We start from the raw sequence: 25,224 nt of genomic DNA, 5'->3' as shown, positions 1-25,224 counted from the left end.
TGAGCCTTACATCTTTATTTTTCATTCTGGTCCTGTCAAGTATTTCCTTTTTTGTTCAGAGAAAACCGATTCTTTTTTAATATATAATTTTAGCAGAGATACTTTTGTGTGGAGCTCCCTCCACACACGCTGTTCCTCTGGCAAAGTATCAGAGGAATAAGGTAATTTTTGTCACCACCAATTAAAAAGTTTTTACGAAACAGGACCGTTATAAAACAATTAAACCTTGCAAATGCAGTAGTCTCTAGGAGGGAAACCCTGGAGGAAATTCTGCTTATTAAAATTGCAATTTTAGTTTCCATTAAAACGGAGAATAAGACAACAGAAGATGGGCTGGCAAGACAAATTATTTCTTAATGTCAGTTGAGCTTGTTTCAAATGAGATAACGTATCTACACCAGGTTGGGTTCAACACATTTTTGCCTCCTCAACTCATTTATCTAATTCAGTCATCTTGATTATAGCCTCATGGACCTTCAATTTTAGAGTAAGAATTTTGTAACAAACAACCTACACAACATGCTGATTACTGAATCGTTAATTCTAATTAACTTGGCTATGGCAAGAGAATTTTTATAAAGTCCTAGAATGCAAACACAGTTTGGTTACTCTGGCCAAACTTCCATAAAATAAAAATCCACAGCAGCCTCCAGATGAGACAGAGTGATGGAGATCTAATTTAAAGAAACAAATGAGAAAATTAAAATCACAAATAATTTATTCTTCCGTTAGAATTGGAGTACAGTTTTAAATAGCAATGAAGTACACAGTGGTAGAAAATTGGCACAGAACCTACAAGCATTTCATTCACAATAATATTCCTCATGCCGTATCTGTTCTAACCTTGATGTATATTTTCTACTGGTTTTAAGGAAACTGTTTTGCATTTTAAAGTGAGCAAATTGAAAATCTTGTCTCCTATGTGCATTGTCATACATATTATGAACACCAGTTTTTTTTTTCCCCCTCAAACCTGATCTTCAACGGAAAAAAACCCAAACAAAACACAAACAGATTTTACACCTGGGCTAATTTTAAGTTTTGTCCTTTCTAGAAGTTGCCAGAAATTCTTGAATGCATATATTCCTGCACAGCAGAATATCCACGTATCTGATGTACAGTTGTAGCACAGTCTCAAAATTAATTTTTTTGTGTACTATGCTATTGGATCAAGGTGCTGCCTCTATCTCACATGCAACACTATAAGCATTAATGCAGTTCAAAACAAAATTTGGCATTTACCTCACCAACAGGTTTTATATTTGACGTCATAAAACATCCCTTGGTCTCATGTTAACCAATAAGAAAAATGGACACACACAAAAAATGCCACCATTCTAAAGATAGTAACTCCCAGTTAGGAAAGTTTAGATAGGTTTTACAAAGTCTTCTAGGCTATTTTGATACATACAAATTATTAAACTAAAGGTTAAAATACACTTACACAATACAGTCCTGTCCTCCCCATTCTTTTTCAAGTCCTTTGTATATTCAAGTCAAGTGAAATTAACATTTGCCGTTTTCTTTGTTATTGCAATTATTAAGAGGGATTACAGCTTGCTTAGGCAAAGCTGTGACAAAACACTTGAGAAATGAAACCCAAACACTTATGTTATTACCCAAAAAATGCTGCAGAAAATTGCCAAACTATGTTAGAAACAATTTTTACAAAAATGCTTCAGTCAGAAAAACAAAAAAGCTTAAAAAAATTAATCTTTGCACAAGACTGTATTATACTGTCATTAATTATGTTCCCATTTAGATAACTGGGATTCTTCTTTGTACATGAAGCTATCAGTGATGCATGATGCTCTCCATCTTTTTTTACTATTATCTTTATTGTACACCATTTCGAGACTTATACAATCAATCACTTATTCATGCCCCTACTCCTTTTTAACAGTATATTTCTTATCCTGCCCCATGAATAGCGTGCTGTCTTGCATATTCATCACATGAAAAACATAATATACAAAATATTGCTGCTGTAAAAAGTGTGCATTTCCCCTTTTCCCCTACAAAAAAAATCTGTGGAAAAAATATTAAATTCCCATAACCTTCATAAACATACAAAGCTGTTCGCACCTTTCAGTATGTAACAGTCTCATTTGACATACAGTTCTCAACTCACTGCAAATTGTTATGTCACGTATTTTCTGTCCAATATTGCCATCTAGAGTAGAGATGTGAAACCAGTTTCTGAGAATCTACAGTCTTTAACAATTAACCCTTAAAGACTGTATACTATAAAACAGCCACAAGATTTTTCCAAAATCTAGATGGAATGGGAAGGCTCTCATCTCAGGAAGATGTCCACAGTGCTGAGGAGACAATATGGCTGCTAGTAGATATTGCCTACCGGAATGTGAGTACTTTTTCACTGCTGATAGTTTCCGTACTGACCCTAAAAAAAAATGAATTCAAAATACATAATTAGACCACAAAGGGTATTTTCCTGTATGAAAAGCTGAAGCCATTAAGTCCATCCAAATAAACTATGATGTTAAAGGGTGGAAATAAATAACAATAAATGATAAATCAATATAAGGAAGTGGTACAGAGTTTCATCTCATTAAAAATCCACTGTGTTTTAATGTAAAAACAAGACTGAGAATTCGGATTTAAAGCCAGGAACCTTATTTGATCAGAAGAGTATATCTTTAAATTCAATTGACTCCTGTGAAATTTGCAGAGCAGTGTCAAAAACAAAAGATGGGAATGACTTGCCACCTAACTTTGAAAACAGTTTCAAAAAGTCAAGGTCATCTAAATTCAAAGTAATTCAGTAAACTCATCTGCTTTCAGAGATACCTAAAAATATTCATGTATCAAGCATCACAGAATGGATTGATGTGTATCTCAAAAAATTTCAAGGCACATCCCAGTGAACATGAAGAGCCAGTGAACATATCCTACAGGAACAAACTATTCCATAGATCCTATACATAGAATTATTACCTTTATTGATATTCTCTATTTGTTTTGACAATGTCATGTACTGCAGAGGTGGGAAGAGGTGAAAGCATCAATGCCACATGCTTATTGTGATCCTTCACAACCAAGTTGAAGGCTTGCAGAAACAAGTAGAGTGCTACCAAGTGAACATACTCCAGACTGCAGACCCACCACCATTTCATGTTGTCACCATGATAAGGCAGGACTTGAAATTCCAGTTTTATGTTTCAATATCAGGTTTTTTTCATTGTAATATGACAATCAGTCAGGAAGAAGAGTTTCAGAGCAGCTGCCAGACGAGAATTTAAGCAGCACAATTTCTGTGGCAATGGCTAGCATGAAAGAGTGGACAGGTTGTCTATAATTGAACTTTCCAGTGGAACTCAGATTGCACAAACTGGAGTAGAGCCTGTCTACAGAGAGGGTTATCCACTTCTACTGTGAAGAAAGCTGGAAGACACTCAGCAAACCGATTAAGTTTCCTTGACTCTATACTTGCTACAAGCAAAGCATTTTCCTGTAGCTGATTATTATTTGCAGGAGGAATCTATTATTTCAGTGCATGAGCATTTTGTTTACTTCTTAAGTAATTAGAAGCAATTGCACCTATAAACTACCACACTGAAAAAGAGTTTGTTCCTTCCTTGTCTTTTCTAATTTCTGTAGAAAAAACAGGCAACTGTGGCTATCCTCACTTGTTGGAAGTCTGACTTACCTTCTACTGACACATCAGAGTTTTATTTAAACACTAGAACCTCAACTTGATCATAAGATACATTTAGTTACTCTCCATTTTATCGTGCTGAGCAGAGCAACAGTGTACATTTTTATGACAATTCTGGATGTTTCATATTGCAAAAATTAAGTTTTTACAGCTTAATACCTTCTACAGGAATAAAACCTCTGCTTCATCCTTTAATTAGAAGATAGTATCTTTACAGGAGTTCTCCACTACATTTCCAGCCTAGAGCTTTGGTGGGTCTAGTTTGTTTTCTTAGTAGTCATAGGAAAGAAGCAGTGGATTTTCCAGGTGAGTTCTTTCCCATGTTCAGTGTTCTTTTATATTGCTCAAAAGAAAATCAACGCCAAATTCAGCTTCATGTCTCCACTACACAGCTCTACAGCAGAGGGACTTCAGTTGCACACCAGAGTTGGTTCTGCCACTGCAGAGGAGGATTACTGGATCTGTACACCAGGAGATTTAGGAACATAATCTTTCATATTGATCATTCTCCATCAGATTACAAAGCAGATTTCCTTAATTTTTAAGGTCCAAAATTATTGTCTGGAGTGCCTCACTTTGACAAACTGCATTAAAACTTTTCAAACCCAGAACAGAATGACTAACCACTCTACACAAATTATTCTGGGTAACTCACCTGAAAGTAGAATCCATGAGAATTATACATACACACCTGAGAAACCACACCCTCAGATGAATTTGCTTAAATGTCTGCAAAAATCTAGGATTATCAAATGAGTGCGTAAGAACCACAACTTTCTCATTAAATGAAAGAATACCTGGTCATATCCATAAGGCCTCTGCTGTGGTGGTTGTGGTGGCCCAGGCTGCGTGGGTCTGTATCCCCCATACTGCTGGCCTTGTCCTTGTGGATAATTAGGATACTGAGGTCCTGGACCACTCTGAGAGGGGCCTGGAGATAATTAAAATGTAAACAAAAAATATTTCCTAAGGTGATAGCAAGAAGAGAACAGTAAAAGCGCTGAATTTTACAGCTGAGCAGGTAGTATCACTACTGTGCCATTGGTCTTTTCCTGTCTTAAGATATACAGGGGTCCTCTTCTTACCCTGGAAAGCACCTTAACCAACATATACTTTTATTTATATATTCACTATTTATTACCAATGCCTGTTCCACACAAGAGTTCACAGGACATGGAAGAACAAGGCAGGAAACAGTGAATCATAAACATGAGCACTTTCCAGGATTTAAGAAGGCACACTTTCCTTCTGCTGTATGCTGCTCCAGTTCCAGAACTTTACAATGGCAGGAGCAGCCAGCTGATCAGCTGCATTTAGCAATTCTCTTCTGAAGAGACCAGCAGCTCTGCACTGCCAGAAGTCAGTTTTCACACCAAAGCAGGCAATCGAGTCAGACAAGCGAGTTACACACATAAATTGTGAGATGTGACAACTAGTAAAATGCTATTGTTGGATGGGAAGAAGCACCCTCTACTCTATACTCCTTTGATCATCTTAACTTTCCAGGAAAAGGGTAACAAACAACAACAGCTTTGGCTCTAGCCTTTTAGCCTTTTTTTGGCTGTAGAAGGAAGTAGTTATTTTGTCAATACAAACTCTGTTACCATTCACAGGGACTCACAGCCTGTCTCCCACATTACTACCATGTTACAGTGCAGCCATGTTCCAAACAAAATTAATGTCATCCCCTCCTACCTTGGGAGAGATGGTGTACTGTGTTTTTCAGCGACACTGCATATGGATCACATGCAGTGGATCTAAGTTAGCTTTTTTAACACCACCTCTTAAAAAAAACTGGCAGTCAGGAAGATTTGCTACTCTTCAGAAGTGCTCTCTTAAAAAACAAACAAACAAAAACCAACAATAAACTAAAATCAAACACAACATTTTCAGCCTCACCCACCACAGATGTGGTTTAGCAGTAATATGAATCAGTGCTGGAGAGGGCTAGTTTTAGCTACAGGGACTAGACATCAGTTATCAGCTGATAACTCTTTCAGTAATTCTGGATCTATGAGACAGTCAAAAAACATGACCTGGATAAAAAAAGTTACATAGGCCATTATCATTCTCCTCATGCCTCAAATCCCCTTGCACAGTGAATTTTCAGCTTTCTACAGTGGAACAAAACCATAAAGATTGATAATAATGACTGGGATGCTGATTTATTTTTGCAAATTAGAAAGCAATTAAATATTAAATCGAGCAAGGATACTACATCTTAAGTACTGCTGTGTTCATCTGACAAATGAAACTTGGTTTTACTTATTTATGGTAGTTCTTTATAGTAGAATTCTAAATGTCCAGTGACAGATTTTATAAAATAAAAATGGAGCTCCAAAAATCTATCTCTGCTAAAAAACAGAAATGGAGAAGCATGCTATTTGAGTATATAAATTACAGTGGGTAAGTTGCTCCAATAGATCTCTTTATTCCTTTCTTCTGATACTTAACGTAAAATCTGACTTACTATGATAATTTCTTTACTTGAAAAATTTACAATAGTAAGCTATATGTACCTTCCCTCTGCTCTTCATTCTCTCCCTATGTTACATTTAGCAGAATATAAGCAGACGAGTAATATTTCATAACTATCAATTCATTCATAACCTCCAAAAGGAGGAAACTTGCTAAATCTCAGTGGATGATCTTAAAGCTTAATTCTGCCTCAACACAACTGTATTTAATACAAATCTGGCATTTATCTACATGGTAAAGAAGTTCCAGCACTTAAACTCGGAACAAAGCTAAAAGTTAAAATACATGGAAGTAGACTTTAGAGGGTCCTTCTTCTGAGATAAGTACGTAAAACTTTACAATATGCAAGCAAGCAAAACTGAAAAGAGCAGTATTTTCAGTATGTTTTTCTGACCTTAAGTTTTCAGAGGCAAAGTAGTATGTAATTTCTGTGCATTAAGTTTCCTGTTTGGGACTTTTTTCTTTAATCCAAGAACTCCATTATCTCACTTGTGGCAGAGAATTTCTTGGTTTTGCCATACATCAAAAAGTTTGTACTATTAGTACAAATTTGTAAGACAAACTCTTGAAAGCTGCATTGGCAATGCTTATATTCAATTCCTTAAATTATCTGCACATGAATTTTATATGAATGATTTGTGTATGTTGGATGAAATTTTAAACTGATTTTTAAAATATTTTGTTCTAAATCCCAAGGATGAAAGGGTATAAATGGTTCTCTGCCATCCTTCTGCCCTCCTGACCCTGTGTTGACCTACAGTGGACTGAAAAGAACTGCAGAATTATCTTTCTAAATGACATACAACTATAACAGTGTGCTCCAGTCACCATCCTTTTCTATGCTACCACATTGTCCTAGATTGTCAACAGTTTTACTTCCCAAAAGATGATGTATTCTACGCCTTGTTGTTTTGGCCCAGTGAAGTTGCAGGCATATATGTTTTTTGCACAAGCCTGGCCTTTTAACCCAGTAAAACAGGGATAAGAGTAACATATGAGGATCTCTCTCTTGGCCTTCCCTGACTGTGTCTGCAGGTTCTTACCATAACCCTGCTGTTGTCCTGGATAGCCTTGTTGGCCTGGATATTGCTGCTGTTGTGGTGGATAACCCTGCTGTTGGGGTGGTCCTTGATATGCATCTTGCTGCTGACCATATTGCGAGCTCCCTGTAAGATGATTGCAAGAACGCAAAATCTTAAAGATACCTACTTTATCAATTTGTTTTCCTTCTAAGATGCACAGCCAACAACACAAGAACAAAATGAAAATGCAATACTGATTTCAAAAACCGAACAAAACAAAGAAAACTCAAACCAAACAGAAGAAATTCGGCCAAACAAACTGCAGTTAAAGCCAATTTTGCAAAGTTGAACTGCAGCGTTTTCAGCATCTCTGCCAAACGAGCATTACATTTACTGGAACATCACAGTCATAAGATCATGACTATGCTAAACAAAATAAAAAAAAAAAAGACAAAATTAAGGACAGCTACAAGAGCACAGACTAGCTACACAAGATCAGCAAGCTATTTCCTAACGGCACTATTATTATACAAAATATATACACACACAAAAAGATATACAACTGAACCAACAAATTTATGTTTAAATAAAAATTTCCAATGAGGTAAAAAAAAAAGTCTCTAGAGTGTTTTAGTCATTTTACTGTTGTTAGAAATGGCAAATTGTGGTTATATATTTTAGGTGTTTGCAAGAAATTATTCCGAATGCTTCAGGTTCCCTGCAATTTTTTCAAGACAGCCAGCAACTAGTATTCTACAAGAGCTTTGCATGGGTATAAGTGGTGTTGTGCAACAATTCTTGTTCCCGTTGCGGGTGGGAGAGGAAAGGGAATGTATGTGCGTATGTGTGTGAAGGTATATAGATACCTCCTTCGTAGTAATGTTGTGAGGAATCCTCATAAGGCCTATCGTAGCCTTGTTCAGGATACGACGGTTGCTGATAACCGTAATCATTATGACCTACATCAATTCGACAAGAGACAGGAAGAAACGTTAATGGCCTCTGAGTGAAAACCCTAAAAGTATTTCATTTCTCAGAAAAATGAAAAAAAAAAAAAAATGTCAACTGGATATACATGAAAAAGAATTTTTCAATTGTATTAGCCAAAGACTTATTAATATGATTTCCTTTCATATTGAATTAACATGTGACAGGAAAAAAAAAGAAAAAAAGCTTAATGAAGTAGTTTCAGCAACATCACAGCAATGGATGGTCTTAACCTTCTGATAATGCTTGTTGGGGGGAGGGAGGAAAAAAATTTATCTTTCACTCAAAAAAAAAAAAAGAATTTAGGCCTTTCACATGTAAATAACCTGAATTAAATTAGAATGAACAAAGAAAGCAATTATCATACTTTGTCTAACACCTGTTCAGCTGATCTCCAATTCAGAAGCATATGCTAAAAGCAGTGTGAAGTATAACAAGAAAAGCTCAATGAAGTTATGAACCGAACTCTACATTGAATTACACATTTAAGTGAAGGAAAAACAACAATTCAAGTTTTCCCTATAAACAGAATTACTACAAGTCTTAAGAAAACTTTTCCCCTTACATTCCAGTCCTGAATAGGGTCATTACCAACAAACCTTCCCTTTCAGAGACTACAGTCATCTCTGATTAAGAAGCCAGTATATGCAGTCATCATCCCACCTGTTGTTTAGAACAAATATATTCTGCCTTGCAGATGACCAAAATATATCTTATCGCTAACTTGGCCAAGAAAACAAGCTAATATTTTGTTTAAATTTGAAGTTCAATTATACAAATTAAGTTTGGAATAAAATAAGGAAAGAAGAAAACAGTTATAAAACTAAGCAGTCTTAGTTAATAATTCTGCAACTGTACCATACATCATGGACTGAACTGAATATAAACGCATAACCATTAAAACAAGCCTTATAAAATATTCTCTTTATGATATAAGATTAATAATGAGGTAATGATGAAGAAAGAATCTTAAGAAGGAATAGGTCCTTAGAGAAGAAATCTGTGCTACCAGAGATCTGTTGACGGTAAGAGAATTGCCCTTATTACAGTAAAATGCCTGTGACCATTTAAAGTTCATGTGCATAACAGCAAAGTTCCAAAATGAAAGTTAATGCAACTCATAAGGTAACTCCATATATATCTTCAAAAGATTACGTATGTAAGCTTATATAGGCATGGTTTGATGTATCTTAAAATCAATTTAATAGAAATTCAAAATCAAACAACTAACTTGTATCCTTTTCCTTGCAATTAATGAGTAGCTGCTTTAGTAATTATCAATCTTTGTTTTGTATACATTTTTTAAAATGTTAACAGCTACCACATTCCTTGAATTTCATAAGATACCATTAAGTTGCACACACAGTTATCATACGAGCCATGAGTCAGCATCTTTGTTCTCCAATTCTCTGCTCAGCCTAAAAACAGGTTCATTGCAACTTTTCTAACTTACAGAACAATCCAACAGCCTTCAGCGTTCTGAATTCCAAGAGACAGAAGGACAGATTTATGCAATTCAAAGTCACAGTTTTGTCTTGAACACACTGGGGCGACTTCTGAAGAGGATCCACAATTACAAGCTCCTCAGGCAGGGACCATTTTATTCTGTTGTACAAGTTAAGCTCAAGGCCCATACCGTCCATAGCACCAAGAATACATTTGTGCGACTTATATTAAAACTAAGCACTAAGTTGAAAAGTGGAATATTTACAGAAAAACCACATATTTTTAACAAGTTTTTCCACTTCAATAAAATTTTTAATAACAAGACATCGCCCCGTCTCTCTTATTTATAATAAAAGTAATAACTGTTTTTATTAATCTCAATTATACTAGGTAGGCTAAGCAACCCTCCATACTTTTAGATTAACCAATTACAGAATTTTCATTTTTAAATACTAAAGCTGTTGTTAAAGAGTTTCAAATGGGACTACTAGAAATTACATAGTTTAAGTACGTTATAAAATTAACTAGTCATAGTAACTTCAACTGTAGTAACAGTTTGGAAGGTTTTGTAAATGTGAGGTATGATATCCAATTACTCTTCTTGCCCCATTCCCTTATTTTGGGCATATGACTACATTAATATTGGGCAGGTATAGAAAATGGGAAAGTTAACATTTATGAGAGATTACCATCAGGGTAATATTGCTGGTTCATGCCTTCTGGAGGACCTTGTCCACCATGACTGTATTGGTCCCCATAATAGTCTTCCTGGCCTGAGTACTGCTGTGGTGGGCCTGAAAAACCACAACCAGTCAATACGTAAATAACTTGTTTTCTCTATTATAAAGCCTGCTAATTTCTGATTTTAGTATGAGAAATATTTCTCAAATGTACTCCCCACCCATATCGTTGCATTTCAGATAACACATGTAATCTGGTTTACTTAAGAAAAAAAAAGAAAATCTCTCCATATATACACACACACAAGTTGTTTGGCTGCACTAGATTGAGCACACATATACCAAACTTCAGTTTTAAGCTCATTTTAGGAACAGGCATATAACAGACTAAGGTTTTAAGTTCCTCCTTTTCTAAAAGGACTGAAATTTTTTTAAAAAAAAGAAAAAAAAGAAGCAAGATTGTGGAACACTGTTCCTTTTTTCTAACTGAATAAATTCAGAACCAAGCTGGTACTTTGTTCCTTTTGTATACCTATCACTTAAATATCAAAGCAGAATTCTGCATCAGCATATTTGAGATGCATATTTTTAGATGCTTTTTGTCAGAAAGAACTCAAAACAAAAAGCTACTTGGTTTCATGTTTCATGGTGATACCAGTAATCTGTTGCTGCAAGAAACACTCTTAAGATGGTAACAAAAAGAGTCTGCAAACAAAGCCTGTGACACCCAATGATTTGATTGAAATTTGGGTGTATGCAAGGAAACAATTTTAAATAGTTTTAAAGATGGTTATTTAAAATTAATGCAAAAACACTGAAGTGAAGTCCTACCTTGCTGTGGTGGCCTGTATGGAGGAATCTGTCTCTGACCCATCATGTGATTCCCTTGGTTAACTTGGCCCATCATTCCCATAGGTGGCTGCTGCCCTTGGTAATGCTGGCCACCTGCTTGTGGCATGTTGTATTGTTGGGAGGGAGGTTGCTGGTGCATCATTGGACCTGGTAAAGGAAAAGTAGAAAACAAGTCTTCTGTAACATGATTTGTGATTAAATCTTTCAAGAAGAAAATTAAAAATGCAACCTGTAAAAATAGACTCTCTACTTCTAGTGCTCTCCTTAGGATTAGTTGTTTCTAGACCTATGCAACTGAAGACAACTAATTTAGTAGCCAAGTTGCAAAACAGAACTCAGCCTAAAAAAGGCCGCTTTCCCGTTGTTTTTTCTTCAAACTACAGAGACATTACTTTTCACTCATGCTCAAAGATAACCCAAATGCTTTAAGCATTTTTGTTTGTTGTTTGAAAAAGCATCTGCAAAGAAATTGTAAATGAAAACCTGACAGTGAAAACTTGGTAAGTCATGGAAAAATTATTTAACATTGTGAACTCCTCGGGGCATAGTTTTAATACAAATGTAGTTGTTGCTACAGGCCACCAATGAGTCACTTAGCTATTACAGAATCATAGAATGGTTTGGGCTGGAAGAGACCTACCACAAAATAAACAATTGTATTTAGCCTGTAAAGATAAACCCGACATATCAGTGAGTCAGGCAATCATACAACAGGGGCATACAGAAAAGCTCACAGGAATACATGCTCTGCCCATCACTGAACAGTTCTAAGCAGCCTGTAACAAAAATTCTTTCATACCAAACTGCACCAAGTTTCTATGAGACACAAGAAGAGACCAGGAGAGATCAAGTACTGTCCATATTTTATCAATTGAGAAAATCTTAAGGCTGAACTTGGAGAACTGCGAAGTTCAGTAGAGAAAATGTTAAAGAGCACCCAGACACCATACAGCAATGAAAATTATGTCATTTCATTGTGTAAGATTGCAAGTTGATATAACTTCTTAACAAAGAACAGCTTCTTCACTTCCTCTGTAGTACCACTTCTGAAGAGTTATTCTAGTATTTTAAATATGCAAAGGAAAGAGTTATGATAAGCAGCTAAATTTCTTAAACAACGTATTTTTATAATACATTAATTCAAACCACTTAACACAAAGTAGACTTCGTAATGGTGAAACCCTAAGCAGTTTTTGCCTTTTTTACTAAAATAATCAAAACAAACTTGCACAGCCATTCCTTATCTCCACATCCCAAAAGAAAAGACAGTTTTCTCCATGCTAGATTTTACCATTGCATTTAGCATTTTAAAATAATTAGGTGCTAGAGCACAAGCGGACGGTCTTACACAGAAACCACAAAACTGGGAAATTACCTAAATACAGTCAATACTGGCAATAGATTTATGCAAGGAAAGGAATACGTAGTCAATTAGATCCTCTCTACGTGGGGTTAGAAGAGAAAGTTAAGTCAAATTAATTAATGATATGAATTCAAAGTGCATTAGTTAAATCCCATTAAACCCCTGTGTGGAATTTCTCATTGAGAAGTGGCCTTAGTTCTGTTAAGCTTCATTTTTCTCTGAAGATAAATATTGGCCATTCTTAAAAATTATCCAGTTATGTTTTTATCCTTTTGCACTGCAGTTTCTGTGTCCTGATTTTAAAGTAAAAAAAGACCCTTAAACTAAGATTCTGTAATTTTTTTTCATGCAGTAAAAATTATTTTATTTTTTGATCTTCAGAATAAGATAATTAGACTTCATGCTTATCTGTTTACAGGTACAAAGAAACATTAGGCAGCCTTGGAAAAAACAAAACAAAAACTTGTTGCCATAATATTCCTAGATCTCAAGAAAGCTTGTTAATTAACAATATTAACATTAGTCACAATACAATGTGATAAAATGTGTTAGGTCCCTATGGTGCAATGTAGAGGTTTTCTGTTTGCTTTTTAAATTAGAACTTCATTAACGCTCTTAGAGCCACAATGAGAATTCACTACCCTGTACCAGACTGTGTATTGTGTTAATAACAGTGCCTGGCTTGCTTCCAGTTTGGTTCACATCTCTCTTATTAAGAAGATATGTAGAAGAACAACTATGGTCTCTACCATCTCATGCAACAACTATTTTTTGCAGTAGTTTTGAGGGTTGAGAGAATTTTAAGTGTCTTGTGAAAAATCAAGCCTACAATAAAGCCACATTTATTCATCATATAATACTTAATATGACATAAACCTAAGCTAGAAAACCCCTTCAAGGAACTTCAGTATAAAAAAAAAATTAGTTTGGGATCTAAGACTTTCTTAATATTTGTAGTGCATATTTTTACAGCCTACTTAAAACATAGCTCTTGAATCTCCAATCAGGTCACAACAAACTACATTCAGTGGAAGTCATGATCTCTTCCAGACTTGGCAAGAAGACTCATTTTTAGTCTCTCATTAACAGCCTTTTCTCTGTTTTGAACCTTTCTGTGATCTAATCATCAAACTGATCAGTTAAGACCTGGTCTGTGTGTACACACCTCAGGAACAAAATGGTATCTACCTAACGAACTGGAGCTTTGGTCTTCAACAGGAGTATACTGCAATAAAAAATACCTAATTTCTCTTCAGTGACCAGGAAAGGAGCCTTAGGAAAAGAAAAAAACATTCTCCTACAACATCAGAAAAGAGATAAATGAATCAACTTATTCTTCAGCTAATACATCCATAATGGTTCATCCATATTGAGGAAAAAAAATCCTGTTCTTGCTGCAAATGTAGCAGAAATATTTATTTTTTTTTTAATTCTGCAATGTGTCTTCTAGCAGGTGGTATGACCAGATGCAATTTTTGTAAGCTTATATAAAAAAACCTGCCATTAAAAAACATCTCAGAACCAGATTCAACCATTGGTCATCTGCAAATGAGAAAGTCAACATGATATTCTCATGTAGAGTTTGCCTGTTAGAAGGAAACTAGCTCTCTTCCCTCACCCCAAGCAACATATAATGCTCACTAAATACAGCCTGTGGAGTTTGGTAACTTTGAAGCACCTCTGGAAAGGGGACGGAATCCTAGCAAAAGATCTGAGAAACAAAACTTCTGAGATGGCCAAGTCATAATTTCTTGGTCCTTAAAGTATTTTAATTTTACTTTTTATTATTATTATCTGACAGTGACAGATCTTCAGATTTCAGAAAATCATGCTTACACCTCCCATCTGAACACTCGAATTTGTCAAGACTTGAAATATTTCATCCAACATAAGTAGTTTCTCCTACAAATAAAGGAAATGCACCTATAGAAAGGAATTTCTTTCACATTCACTCAGCTCTTGCTACTTACCTTTTCCAAAAAGATAGCCAGTATTCCTTGTGCATGTAACAACTGTTATAACTAAGTCATCTCCAGAATCTTCCAACATTCTGCTTCCTAATTCCAAAATGACTAAAATTCTTTTAACTGGACTGACTATATAGAAACAATACTGTGAAAATTTTACTTCTCATTTAAGACCTTCCTCCAGCTAGCATTTGATACGTTAGCAAAAATTACAAAGACAGGAAAAAAAAAATCCAACAGTGGATTTGTTACTACGCATTTCATTTCTTAATTAGCACTTTAAATTTTTCTCACTAACACCATCTGCCTCAAAACATGTATATACAGCAAAATATATTTTGCTATAAAAAAGTGCATAAAAGTTATTCTAAAGCCACCCTAAAGTTAAATCAAATCTTTCTGCATGATATGGCGTGTTTATCTATTACATGATAGCATGTTTTTTTCTGCAAGTACTGATCTCATTCAGTACACATATTACTCACTAAAAAGCTACTTCAGTATTTTGTTTCCCCCTAACTGTTTGTGTGAGATGCCACACCTAGTCAAACGCTGAAGACAGAACTATTAAATTACTCATGGCTTTTCTTATGGCACTCATAACAAAAATGTCCACATCTTCATAATGAACACTTTCACAACACTCCTGTGAAGTCAGATGGTATTATAATCTTACCATCATACTCATTCTGCTACAGACAGGGAACCCATGCAGGGAAAGGAATAAGGTTAAAAAAATCTACTAATTTTTAACAGCCAGCTTGAGTTGCCTTGAAGACCTTATCCTGCAGAATATTTAGCATTATGTTTAGCTAGGGCTGTTATTAACTGACAGATATAGCAGGATCTTTCATTCTTAATACAAATCGCCCCTTTATAGGAAACAAAACATGCTTAGAGTTTCAAATATGTTTCATGACAACATTACTGAACAGTTCAGAAAATTCTGGGTTTTTCCTGTTTCTGAATGGCAGCACATGCTACCAATTAAGAAATCTTCAAGTTACAAACTGTTTATTCATATCTTGTTAAGCTGCATTTGCTAGCAGCTCATTTCTTGCTTCTTCCCTTAGGTGACAAGCCTGCAGTGTCTGTGTTTGCCTGTCTCTGCCCAGCCACACTGGATCTTGGCTACCTATCTGTATCTGTCATGATCTCACAGATTCCTCTGCCATTCTCTCCCCTGCTGTCTTTGAGTCACAAGACAGTGAATATACATAAATATTTCCCCCAGTTTGTCACCAAATCTCAATACAAATGCAGTCACTAAGAGTAAAGAATGGGGGAAATTTATTAAGTAGACCCGTCTGGGAATAAACTTAGACCAAAAACCTCCATTACATAACAAACATGAACCAACTTAAAAGTCTTCTTCCCCCACATATATTTAACTAATTTGGGACAATACTTCATTAGAACAGCAAATAGCACCTTGTTGGCATAACAGACAAATTTCAAAGCCTTGCTCTACAGCAAGGGGCATCTGCACTCCTACATGTACATATGAAATGCACTGTTTAGTCATGTTTTTGTGAGACTTTGAAATATTTTAAAGAATGCAATTTTTTACCCAACTGTCAGAAATGGCTCTCTACTTCTGTGAAAACTTCCACCAAAAAAAACAACCCCAAACATTTGGAACAGAAAAGCCTCAGCCTAAAGGGTCAAAATTTGGCAAAATTAGGATTACACAATGTTAAAGTTTACTGTGGCCTTAAGTGCAAGTAAAGGTACCACTCTTGTTCTAACTAGAGATTTATCTGTTCTTGAACATGTGATTTGGTTAGCTTTTATTATTTCTTCACCGAGGCCACTTCAGTACTATTATTTGTTCAGATTAGAAACCTTTGAAGTATCTTTCTGCCTATTTCTCATGAGCAATTTTCAAGTTTGACAGAGTACTGAAATTACAGCAGGAGAATGAGGAAGAGTAAAGAATACTACTTTGAGATTGAATAATCCCTAGTCCTAAACTGTAAGCCAGTCATACTTACTAAATTGTTTTCTGTAGACTGACTTAGTGGATGGCTCCCCCACATACACTGTTGCATAGTTACTGCTAACTCTGTGCAACTACGAAATTTCAACAGAGCATGTACAGGACTTTTCTCAAACATCTTACATTGTTTACAAAATTACTCCACTGTGTATTGCCCAAAATACACAGATAACTTGCCAGTTCAGAGAGACAATAAAAATATTCCCACTTGAGATGGTTTTCTCTGCTATGTACCTGTCTTTGTTTCCTCAGCTGTTAGATGTTAAGAAAAATGCCATTAACAATGTGGACAATGAAGGACACAGACTTCCCACTTTCAGTACTGGTAAAAAAACTGCAGGAACAGCTGTTTCTTGACTCATTTTTAGTCTCTCATTAACAGCCTTTTCTCTGTTTTGAACCTTTCTGTGATCTAATAATCAAACTGATCAGTTAAGACCTGGTTTGTGTGTACACCTCAGGAACAAAATGGTATCTACCTAACGAACTGGAGCTTTGGTCTTCAACAGGAGTATACTGCAATAAAAAATACCTAATTTCTCTTCAGTGACCAGGAAAGGAGCCTTAGGAAAAGAAAAAAACATTCTCCTACAACATCAGAAAAGAGATAAATGAATCAACTTATTCTTCAGCTAATACATCCATAATGGTTCATCCATATTGAGGAAAAAAAATCCTGTTCTTGCTGCAAATGTAGCAGAAACTTTTTTTTTTTTTAATTCTGCAGTATGTCTTCTAGCAGGTGGTATGACCAGATGCAATGTTCTAACAAAACTTAACAGGTAAACTGAAAATAATGCTCGCTGACTTGTAAAGTGCATTTATGTGTGCAGTATATATACAATTTAATAATTTGGTCTGTTGTGACTCTAAAGCAGTACTTTAATTCTGCAATATACTTGCACTTCGTCAAGGATCATACCATCACCAGCACACATCATCTGTTTATGCCATGCAATTATCGTAGATACAAAATTAGTTTTTAATTTTACAGATCTGTTCCTGGAACGGAATTTTATTTCTTTAAGATTAGCAGACATTCCATATTAAAACAGCATGCAGAAGAGAACAAAGATTAACTAGGTACAAAAATCCAAGTGCTACCTGACTTTAATTTTTTCACTTTACACAAAAGACTGAAAAGTAAAGATGTAGTTTATCAAGTCAAGCAACAATAACACTTAGAGAGGTGTGTAAAGTCTGAAAGAGATAAACAGTTGTTCAAGTTTGTAACTGATGAAAGCAGATCCATACCCAGATTCTCACGCAACACCTGAAAACAGGTCAATGTCTGCAAATAATTAAAAGTTAAACATGGGAGAAAGGAGATAGGGAGTCCTTCAACCATGGGTACAACTGCATTTAGAGACTGAAATCTACAAGATACGACCTTTAAAAGAAGTCTGTACCTCAGATATCTCCTTCTGACAGAAGTTCACAAGTACCTCACTTACCTTGGTTTGGCTGCATGTTCATGTTTGGTCTGGGACCATAGTTGCCCATTGGCTGTCCCTGGCTCATAGTCATCTGATTCTGCACTGGCATACTCTGTGAGGATGGCACTGAATGATTATAGCCGCCCATTGACCCATGGCTACTTGAAGGCATGTTCATGGAACTGTTTGTCATATTGAGTTGGTTAGGTCCAGGTCCTTGCATAGGCATATGGTTAGGTCCTTCAGAAAAAAAAAAAAAAAGAAGAGGAAAAGGTTCTATATTAAGTATCATACAACAAGCAAATATAGCCATATTGAATCACAAAACTAAATAAAAGTCATTGAATTTAATAATATTTTAATGCTAAAACAAAGCTAAAATAGTGCTTGCTCATGATTTCCCAACTTTGAAAACAAAATTTTAAAGTTCAGCTCTACTACACAACACATTTTCTTTTGTTGCACAGCTGAACCTACTAAAAAAGGTATAAATTATCATATAGCTCACCTTATATCCATATCGTATGCGAAACTAGTCTTTTTAGTACTTGCACAACACACTCTGAATTATAACCAGGATTGCACAAGATCAGTTTAACAGCCAGCTTGGTAGCTTTATCACAGCCATCTAATTGTTATAATACCTGTAACATTTCTGTTTTTTCAAACAAACCATAGTAGACAATTTTCTGAAAGTAACAGGTTGGGTTTTTTAATTATTTTTTTTCATAGCCGGGAAGTATTAGCATTGACTTGGTACATATACGAGTAGAATGAAAATAGCTTAGGGCATATTTAACATTATTTGAAAGTATAATCTGCAAACATTCTGCAAATGTATTACAGATTACTAGGGAAGGAGATGATGACTGGAAGAACAGCTATCCAGTTACCAGCTCATGTCTCACGCTTACAAAAATGCAAAGATGTTCATATATCCATGAAGCCAACTACATCCTTTATTTCCCTTCTTCCAGACAACATTTGTTGGAATTGGATTGTTCTCTGAATTAAATCTACCCTCAATGGGTAATTTAAAAAGTATAAACACTACAGTACTATCTCATCAGTTTACTCATTACTTTGGCTGGGTTAAGTGAGCAGTGACTAGAAATAAAATTAGTAACAAGTGCAACTAGTTATAAATATGACAAGTGAAAAAAGAAATAAAATGCAAGCATTACGCATATGACAAGCACCACATCAAAAGTTTACAAAAGATTCCTACAACCAGAGCATGTGACAGAACAGGTGAAGTGTAGACAATGCAAGTATAGACAAATACAGAGTTCACCAAAAAGATGCCATTGTTGCCAAACCTGCCACAGGTTTTTCTTGTTAAGCTACAAAAACACCTAAGAAATACAGAAAACTTAATGGAGGGCCCTAAAGAAACCATGCCGGTAGAATTGTAGGAGCATAGTGTTTTGGCTACACGTCTCTCTATTTATAAAAAAAATACTGCTATGTGCCTTTAGCTGTAAACTGCTCCCAAGTCATCTCTTGGCTAAAGAAATAACTGCATTAATCAAGGACAGAATGAACGCAAAAATAAGGACTTAAGAGTTGTACACAAGGTCACAGAGGCAATACCAAATGACCTGCAAACAAAAAGATGCAGAAGAAAAAGATAATCAAGGAACACAACTATTAAAAGCTAGCATGAAGAAACAGAATACATTGAGAGTGTTTTTCCTCTTGCCCTTCTCAAGACATCTTAATGAAAAGAACACACAAGCTTATTTTATCTAGGAAAGAGAAAAATATGAAAGAGGTATATGCACAGTTCACTGTTCCTGCAAAATAAGGTGAGCAAAGACAGCTTAATTGTACAAAGACAGGTCCACTACAGAAAAAATAACTCTGAATAGAATTATGACCCTGACAGAGAACTACAGATGCCTATGTAGTCCCCTCTTCAATTCAACACTGCCTAACTCTGTAGTAGTGAGAACAAGGAGACAGTTTAATTCTGAAAAAGTGAGATCCTCTCTAACCATGTGATCAATGTGCAAAGGTGAAAAAAAAGCTCCAGACTGTACTGTCAAAGCAACAGCTTCACGGCTGCTAGAAGGATACTTTCTTAACCTCTGAAAAAAAAGGGATACACAAGCTTACTTAAAGTCAGGGACTGGGAGTGGTTTTGTTCCTTTCTGTTCAAAGAAATTGTCAAGAACAGATTTCAGAGCACTAGCCGAGCACACTAGAACAATTTTTTTAGAACTGGCAATGCAAGAAGCAAAATAGGGAAGGCAAAAATCATCACAAGAGAGAAACTGTTGAAAAAATAAAACATTTTCTCTAAACAGCTTGCCTGCACTTCACGTTTCAAGTAGCACCAAAAGAGGAGAAAGTGCTCGTAAGAAAAAGCTGGCACCTGAAATGTCAGGAATGTGTTTGTTATCAGGTAATTTAGTCATAAGCTAGAAGATAAGGACAGAGTACAGTATCAAAAAACCTTGCAAATGAAAAATAGTAAAAATACACTATTTTTTATATAGTTTGGCAAAACACTTCAAGGCATTCCCCTGCACATAAGGACACACTAGCTGATTTTTTTTTTCTCATTTGAATAAAGGAAATAGGAAGAATGGAATACAAATTAAATATGAACAAGTGAGACAAAGTGTGTATCTGCCATTAAAGTTACAGCTTTAAATGCTATACTAATTAGATTCTGTCTTAAAAAAAGCTATGGGAATAAGTGTCTATCCTGACAATAAACAGAAGTCTCTTTTCCTCTTAACCATTTAGGAACAGTATCTTAGCTATGAGAAGCTGTAAGCCAGCCTAAGTGTATTTGAGACTACATTTGTAAGAAGGAAACAACTTTGAGAGAACTTGTTGGTAATACACAACCACCTGTTACTCAGAAGTTACCGACCTCATCAATGTTTACAAATATGTAAGGGGTGAGTGTCAGGGGGACGGAGTTAGGCTTTTCTCGGTGATGACCAGTGATAGGACAAGGGGTAATGGGTGTAAATTGGAGCATAGGAAGTTCAAGGTGAATATCCGAAAAAATTTTTTTACTGTGAGAGTGACAGAGCACTGGAACAGACTGCCCAGGGAGGTTGTGGAGTCTCCTTCACTGGAGACATTCAAAACCCACCTGGATGAGTTCCTGTGTGATGTACTCTAGGTGACCCTGCTCTGGCAGGGGGGTTGGACCAGATGATCTCTCGAGGTCCCTTCCAGCCCCTAAGATTCTATGATTCTATGATTCTATGACCAGTGCCTGGTCAAAGGTCAGAGACCCTTACAGCTGATCTTGCCTTTGAACTTTCTACATATGATTAAACTAGCTCAAGAAACTGGGAAGATAACTTGCTACCCAGTTCATCATCTCCTTCCAAATCAAGATCACCCTTAATTTGCATCACACAAACTCTCAATGTTATCACTTCAGAGAATTTTTTTCAGGGAAAACTTGTAATCTGTCACAGGTACAGTTTCAACATAGGCTGAAAAAGGCTCATCATGACTTGTCTTCTCTGGGAAGAGGACACACTCATTTATCAGGGGATGCAATTAAGGGCTTCAGCAGCACTTCAGGCCTTTCATTAAACAGAACACAAGAATGAGAAAAAACATCCTTTGCCCTTTAAGTAATGGGACTGGTCTACAGCAGAACTTCAAATCAACTCCTGTCCTGAGCATCACTAGGCAGTTCTTTTAATCGTCCCATCAACCCTTTCACCCATCCTCAGTGCTGTGGAAGCCCTTACTAAGACAAGGTCTTCCAGAAAGTCTTAGCTAGTATTTTCAAGAGTCTGCGTTTTACTTCTTCCAGGCTGGTCAACTTGTGGTTGTCAACCCTGAATTTTCTCTGCACATCAGCACTTTATTCCTTTTGGACAGATTATCTCTTCAGATATTCAAGATCTTGTATCTGGCTTCTATTACAAACTGTCTATGTAACATTAAAGTACCCTATAAACAGAAAGCAAACGCATGCACTGCAGAAAGTATTATAAACACATGGCCTTGAAATACAGAAAGGTTTACAGACAGGTAAACTAGCATAGGCTTTAAAAAAAATCGTCCACTTAAGATAATTGTTTCCCCTTTTCTAACATCTAACTATGAAATTATTTTAGCATGTCTTCTGATATTAGAGGTGCACTCATCCTAAGCTGTTTATCTTCCCATCCTCAGAGAAAACCTTAGTCAAGGGAAGGAACATTCAAAAAAGGGAGTATGTTAGAAGAAAGGCTAAATTAAAGCTTAGTTGGAAATCATATTTAAGTATCTGTCTAGGTGAATACCAAAACAAACCCATTTACTTTTTACATATTTCCCTAAGAGCTCTTTTCTTATTCTACCTAATTACAAAATATGTATGTTTAAGGAGTGACTTTTTTCCCCCCGTGGCTCTGCAATGAAGTCATTATGCTTACATTGTGACTTAGTAATTCTTCTCCTCGGAAAAGATCATTACAATAACAATAATATGATTACACTAGAGGGTCAAAGAGACTGATCTGTGAGAGCCAATGCTATTCTCCATGGGAGCTGATGGATCTTAGATGGATAGAGGACTTCAAAACGAGAATCACTGCCCTACTTAGAGAGCAGCACATATCCCTCTTTCCACTTACAAATGCAGACCATGACCAACATGTACGATGAAACTAACTTCTTCTCTAGATCTTTTATTACACTTCTTATACATGGCCTCTGGAGGCTACTCAGCTGTTCTTCTCAGAAAAGCTGTCACTATCAGATTTGCACAGAAATTAGGGGCTACTGCAATAATTGTATTTCTTACTTTGTATTAAGTTTTGCATAGTTATTTACTGCGTTTGTCATCAAGAAGCTTATCCTTGTGACCATCAAGGTGTGAATTTGCAAAGATCCTTTGACAGCAGTTTCCTTGCTTGGAAAAATCAATACCTCGAAGAGCTTTTGCACAAAAAGTTCCTCCATACAAAAAAAAAAAAAAAGAAAAAAAAAAAGAAATTAATAAAAGCAATCCTGGGAATGCAATTTTAAGTTGAAAGCCAGTTCATGTGAAATAGGCAGTATGACTTTATAAGTGGAAATTCTGGAAAACAGCCTCTACATAAAGAAGTAAGCTTTTACAAGACCTACTCCATTCTCAACTGACTGCTAAACAGAATAGTTACTCCAAAGCTAGTACAGGTAGGCACAATGTGGAATTTTACCATCTTGTTCACTGTTTCTGACTTCCCAAGCACTTAGAAAACAGGGTTGATGGGGCTTTGAGCAACCTGGTCTAGTGCAAGGTGTCTTGCGGAGGGGTCAGAACTAGACGATCTTTAAGGTCCCATCCAACCCAAACCATTCTATGATTCTGTGAAAAACTGACTTAAAATTTACACCTTGAAGAATAACCTGGAGGCCATGTCTTTACAAATCCCTTACTACTCAACACATCTTCAATAATAAAGAACACAGAGGATTAGTGGAAGCTAGATGACTTTATGAATAAAAGTAATCTTTTTTAAAAATAAAAAAAACATGTACCCACATTCAAAACATCCTCCAAGATGCACGTAGTTTACTATTGTCTAATTATTTAGTTACAATGATTTCACATTATCTTTTTATGAAAGGATTTGTGTTCACTCAGCCACAGGCCAATACCTTTCCCCAATAAGCCTTCTAAAGCCAGCTGTACTGCATGGTTTCAAACAGACTAAATTTAGCCAGTTCTGTTCATCAGAGGAATGCTGTGTGTCAGCTACATCAAAGCCCAAGGGCAGCCTGATAAACACTGAATACAGGTCACGTAGCTCTGTAGCTAACAAACTCTAAGAGAGCTTGTACTCGGGGGCATTCAAAGCAGTTTTGTCATCAACAATCTAGTATCCCTTGAGCCCCCATGTCGTTTCAGTTGCCAGGCAACGCTGGTGTTAATGTCTTAGAGGAGAAAAACTTACCAGGCATCTGGCCGTTCATCTGGTTCTGCATGTGTGGTGCAGGAGGGCCCCCACCTACCATACCATCTGAAGACATGTTGTGGGAGCGCGGAGGTGGGGGAGGGCCGCTCTGACTCATCCCACCCGGACCCATAGGCATATTCTGTGTGGGTGGCTGAAAGGAGACAGTTTAGTCAAACACAAGAAGCAGTTAGTCTGACAAATATATTGTATGTACATATGGTACAGCAGTTGCCTATATTGTTAAGCAGGGTATGAAAGAAAGCACTGAAACACATTTCTTGCTCTTTCTGATACAGTTGCCAAAATGAATACTGAGAGGAGTTAAAGTGTTTAATATTTCAATCAATTTTACATGAAGTACTACATGCAGACAACACTACAGCACCTTCAAGCACCACTATAAAAAAAAATACAAATCAATGTCTCATTAAAAAATTATATCTGAACAGTTTAAGATCACTGGAGTCGCTTCCTCCCCCACACAAAAGCTTTCCTTCAAAGCAACATTTGGTGAACAGAAAAATAACCCTACCATTATAATTCTCTCACATCAACAATTTGCTGCTGTTAACAGACCTAGCACCAGGACAAAACAGGTACAACAAGAGATGAAAGCCTCTGAATGCTCATAGAATAGCAAAAATTTGCACCTGGGTGTGGTAAAACGCTTGCGATCTCTTCCTCTCTCTCCCTTGAAGCACTGAAGGCCTAGTTCATAATTTCGTGCCAAACACCCCCTACAGACTGGAAGCACATTAGTGCTGGCCTCCAAAGGTCCAGAGACAGCTGCCTAGAAAGGATGTTTTTGGCAAATTTCCTAATGAAATTGTGAGGAAAATAACTGAATAACCTTGAGAGTTCAAAGAGGGAGAGCAAGAAAAACAGTAAACACAAGGGGGAACTTACTATTAGGTTCTACTCACTGCAATATAAGGAGATGCAGAAACTGCTAGTAGCCAGCTTCTTTTTCCTATTAAAAACACCTGCGAGACTGCACAATCCTCACATACCTTAGCCAAGTGCTTTCATGGGAATAAAAATCATCTCTGTGAAAGCAAATGCCTGGGTCTTGGGCTTTTGCAGACCCTCTCTAAAAGGTCCTAACTATTCATACTAAACCCTTTCCATGACATAACCCTGTGTTTTTCAACATTTCTCTTCATAAAAAGAAACATTTAACAGTAGAAAAGAGTAACGTTTTCCAAATGAGTTTAAGGCAAGACTCTTTTTTGGTCTTGGAGATGGCAACATCTGGGTAATAGACCCACATGCATGTACTCACTTCCAAGGGGAAAGGAAGAAATGGTATTAATTTGTATTCTCAACATTTCTTCAAATACCTTACAAGCAGGTATTATTTTCCCCAAAATATTTTTAAAAATTACTGAAAGGTTTTCTTTCAGCAG

General features: G+C 36.2%; 1 protein-coding gene across 1 annotated transcript in view; it reads right to left on the bottom strand.

Annotated features, from left to right (window-relative positions):
* Positions 1 to 1,821: 1,821 nt before the first annotated feature.
* The window catches only part of SS18 (synovial sarcoma translocation, chromosome 18), a 36,124-nt gene continuing 12,721 nt past the window's right edge, over positions 1,822 to 25,224 (bottom strand). The window contains exons 3-10 of the mRNA XM_010006835.1: positions 23,816 to 23,969; positions 17,928 to 18,149; positions 11,124 to 11,291; positions 10,302 to 10,406; positions 8,046 to 8,138; positions 7,201 to 7,323; positions 4,477 to 4,610; positions 1,822 to 2,404 (exon numbers count right to left, since the gene is read on the bottom strand). Of these exons, the coding sequence (XP_010005137.1) occupies positions 2,378 to 2,404; positions 4,477 to 4,610; positions 7,201 to 7,323; positions 8,046 to 8,138; positions 10,302 to 10,406; positions 11,124 to 11,291; positions 17,928 to 18,149; positions 23,816 to 23,969 (1,026 nt within the window). The 3' untranslated portion in view covers positions 1,822 to 2,377. The remainder of the gene's footprint in view (positions 2,405 to 4,476; positions 4,611 to 7,200; positions 7,324 to 8,045; positions 8,139 to 10,301; positions 10,407 to 11,123; positions 11,292 to 17,927; positions 18,150 to 23,815; positions 23,970 to 25,224) is intronic.

Source organism: Chaetura pelagica, unplaced genomic scaffold (genome assembly GCF_000747805.2).
Source record: "Chaetura pelagica isolate M959 unplaced genomic scaffold, ChaPel_1.0 scaffold109, whole genome shotgun sequence".
NCBI classification, from domain to species: domain Eukaryota; kingdom Metazoa; phylum Chordata; class Aves; order Apodiformes; family Apodidae; genus Chaetura; species Chaetura pelagica.
This window is presented reverse-complemented; position numbering and strand designations above follow the sequence as displayed.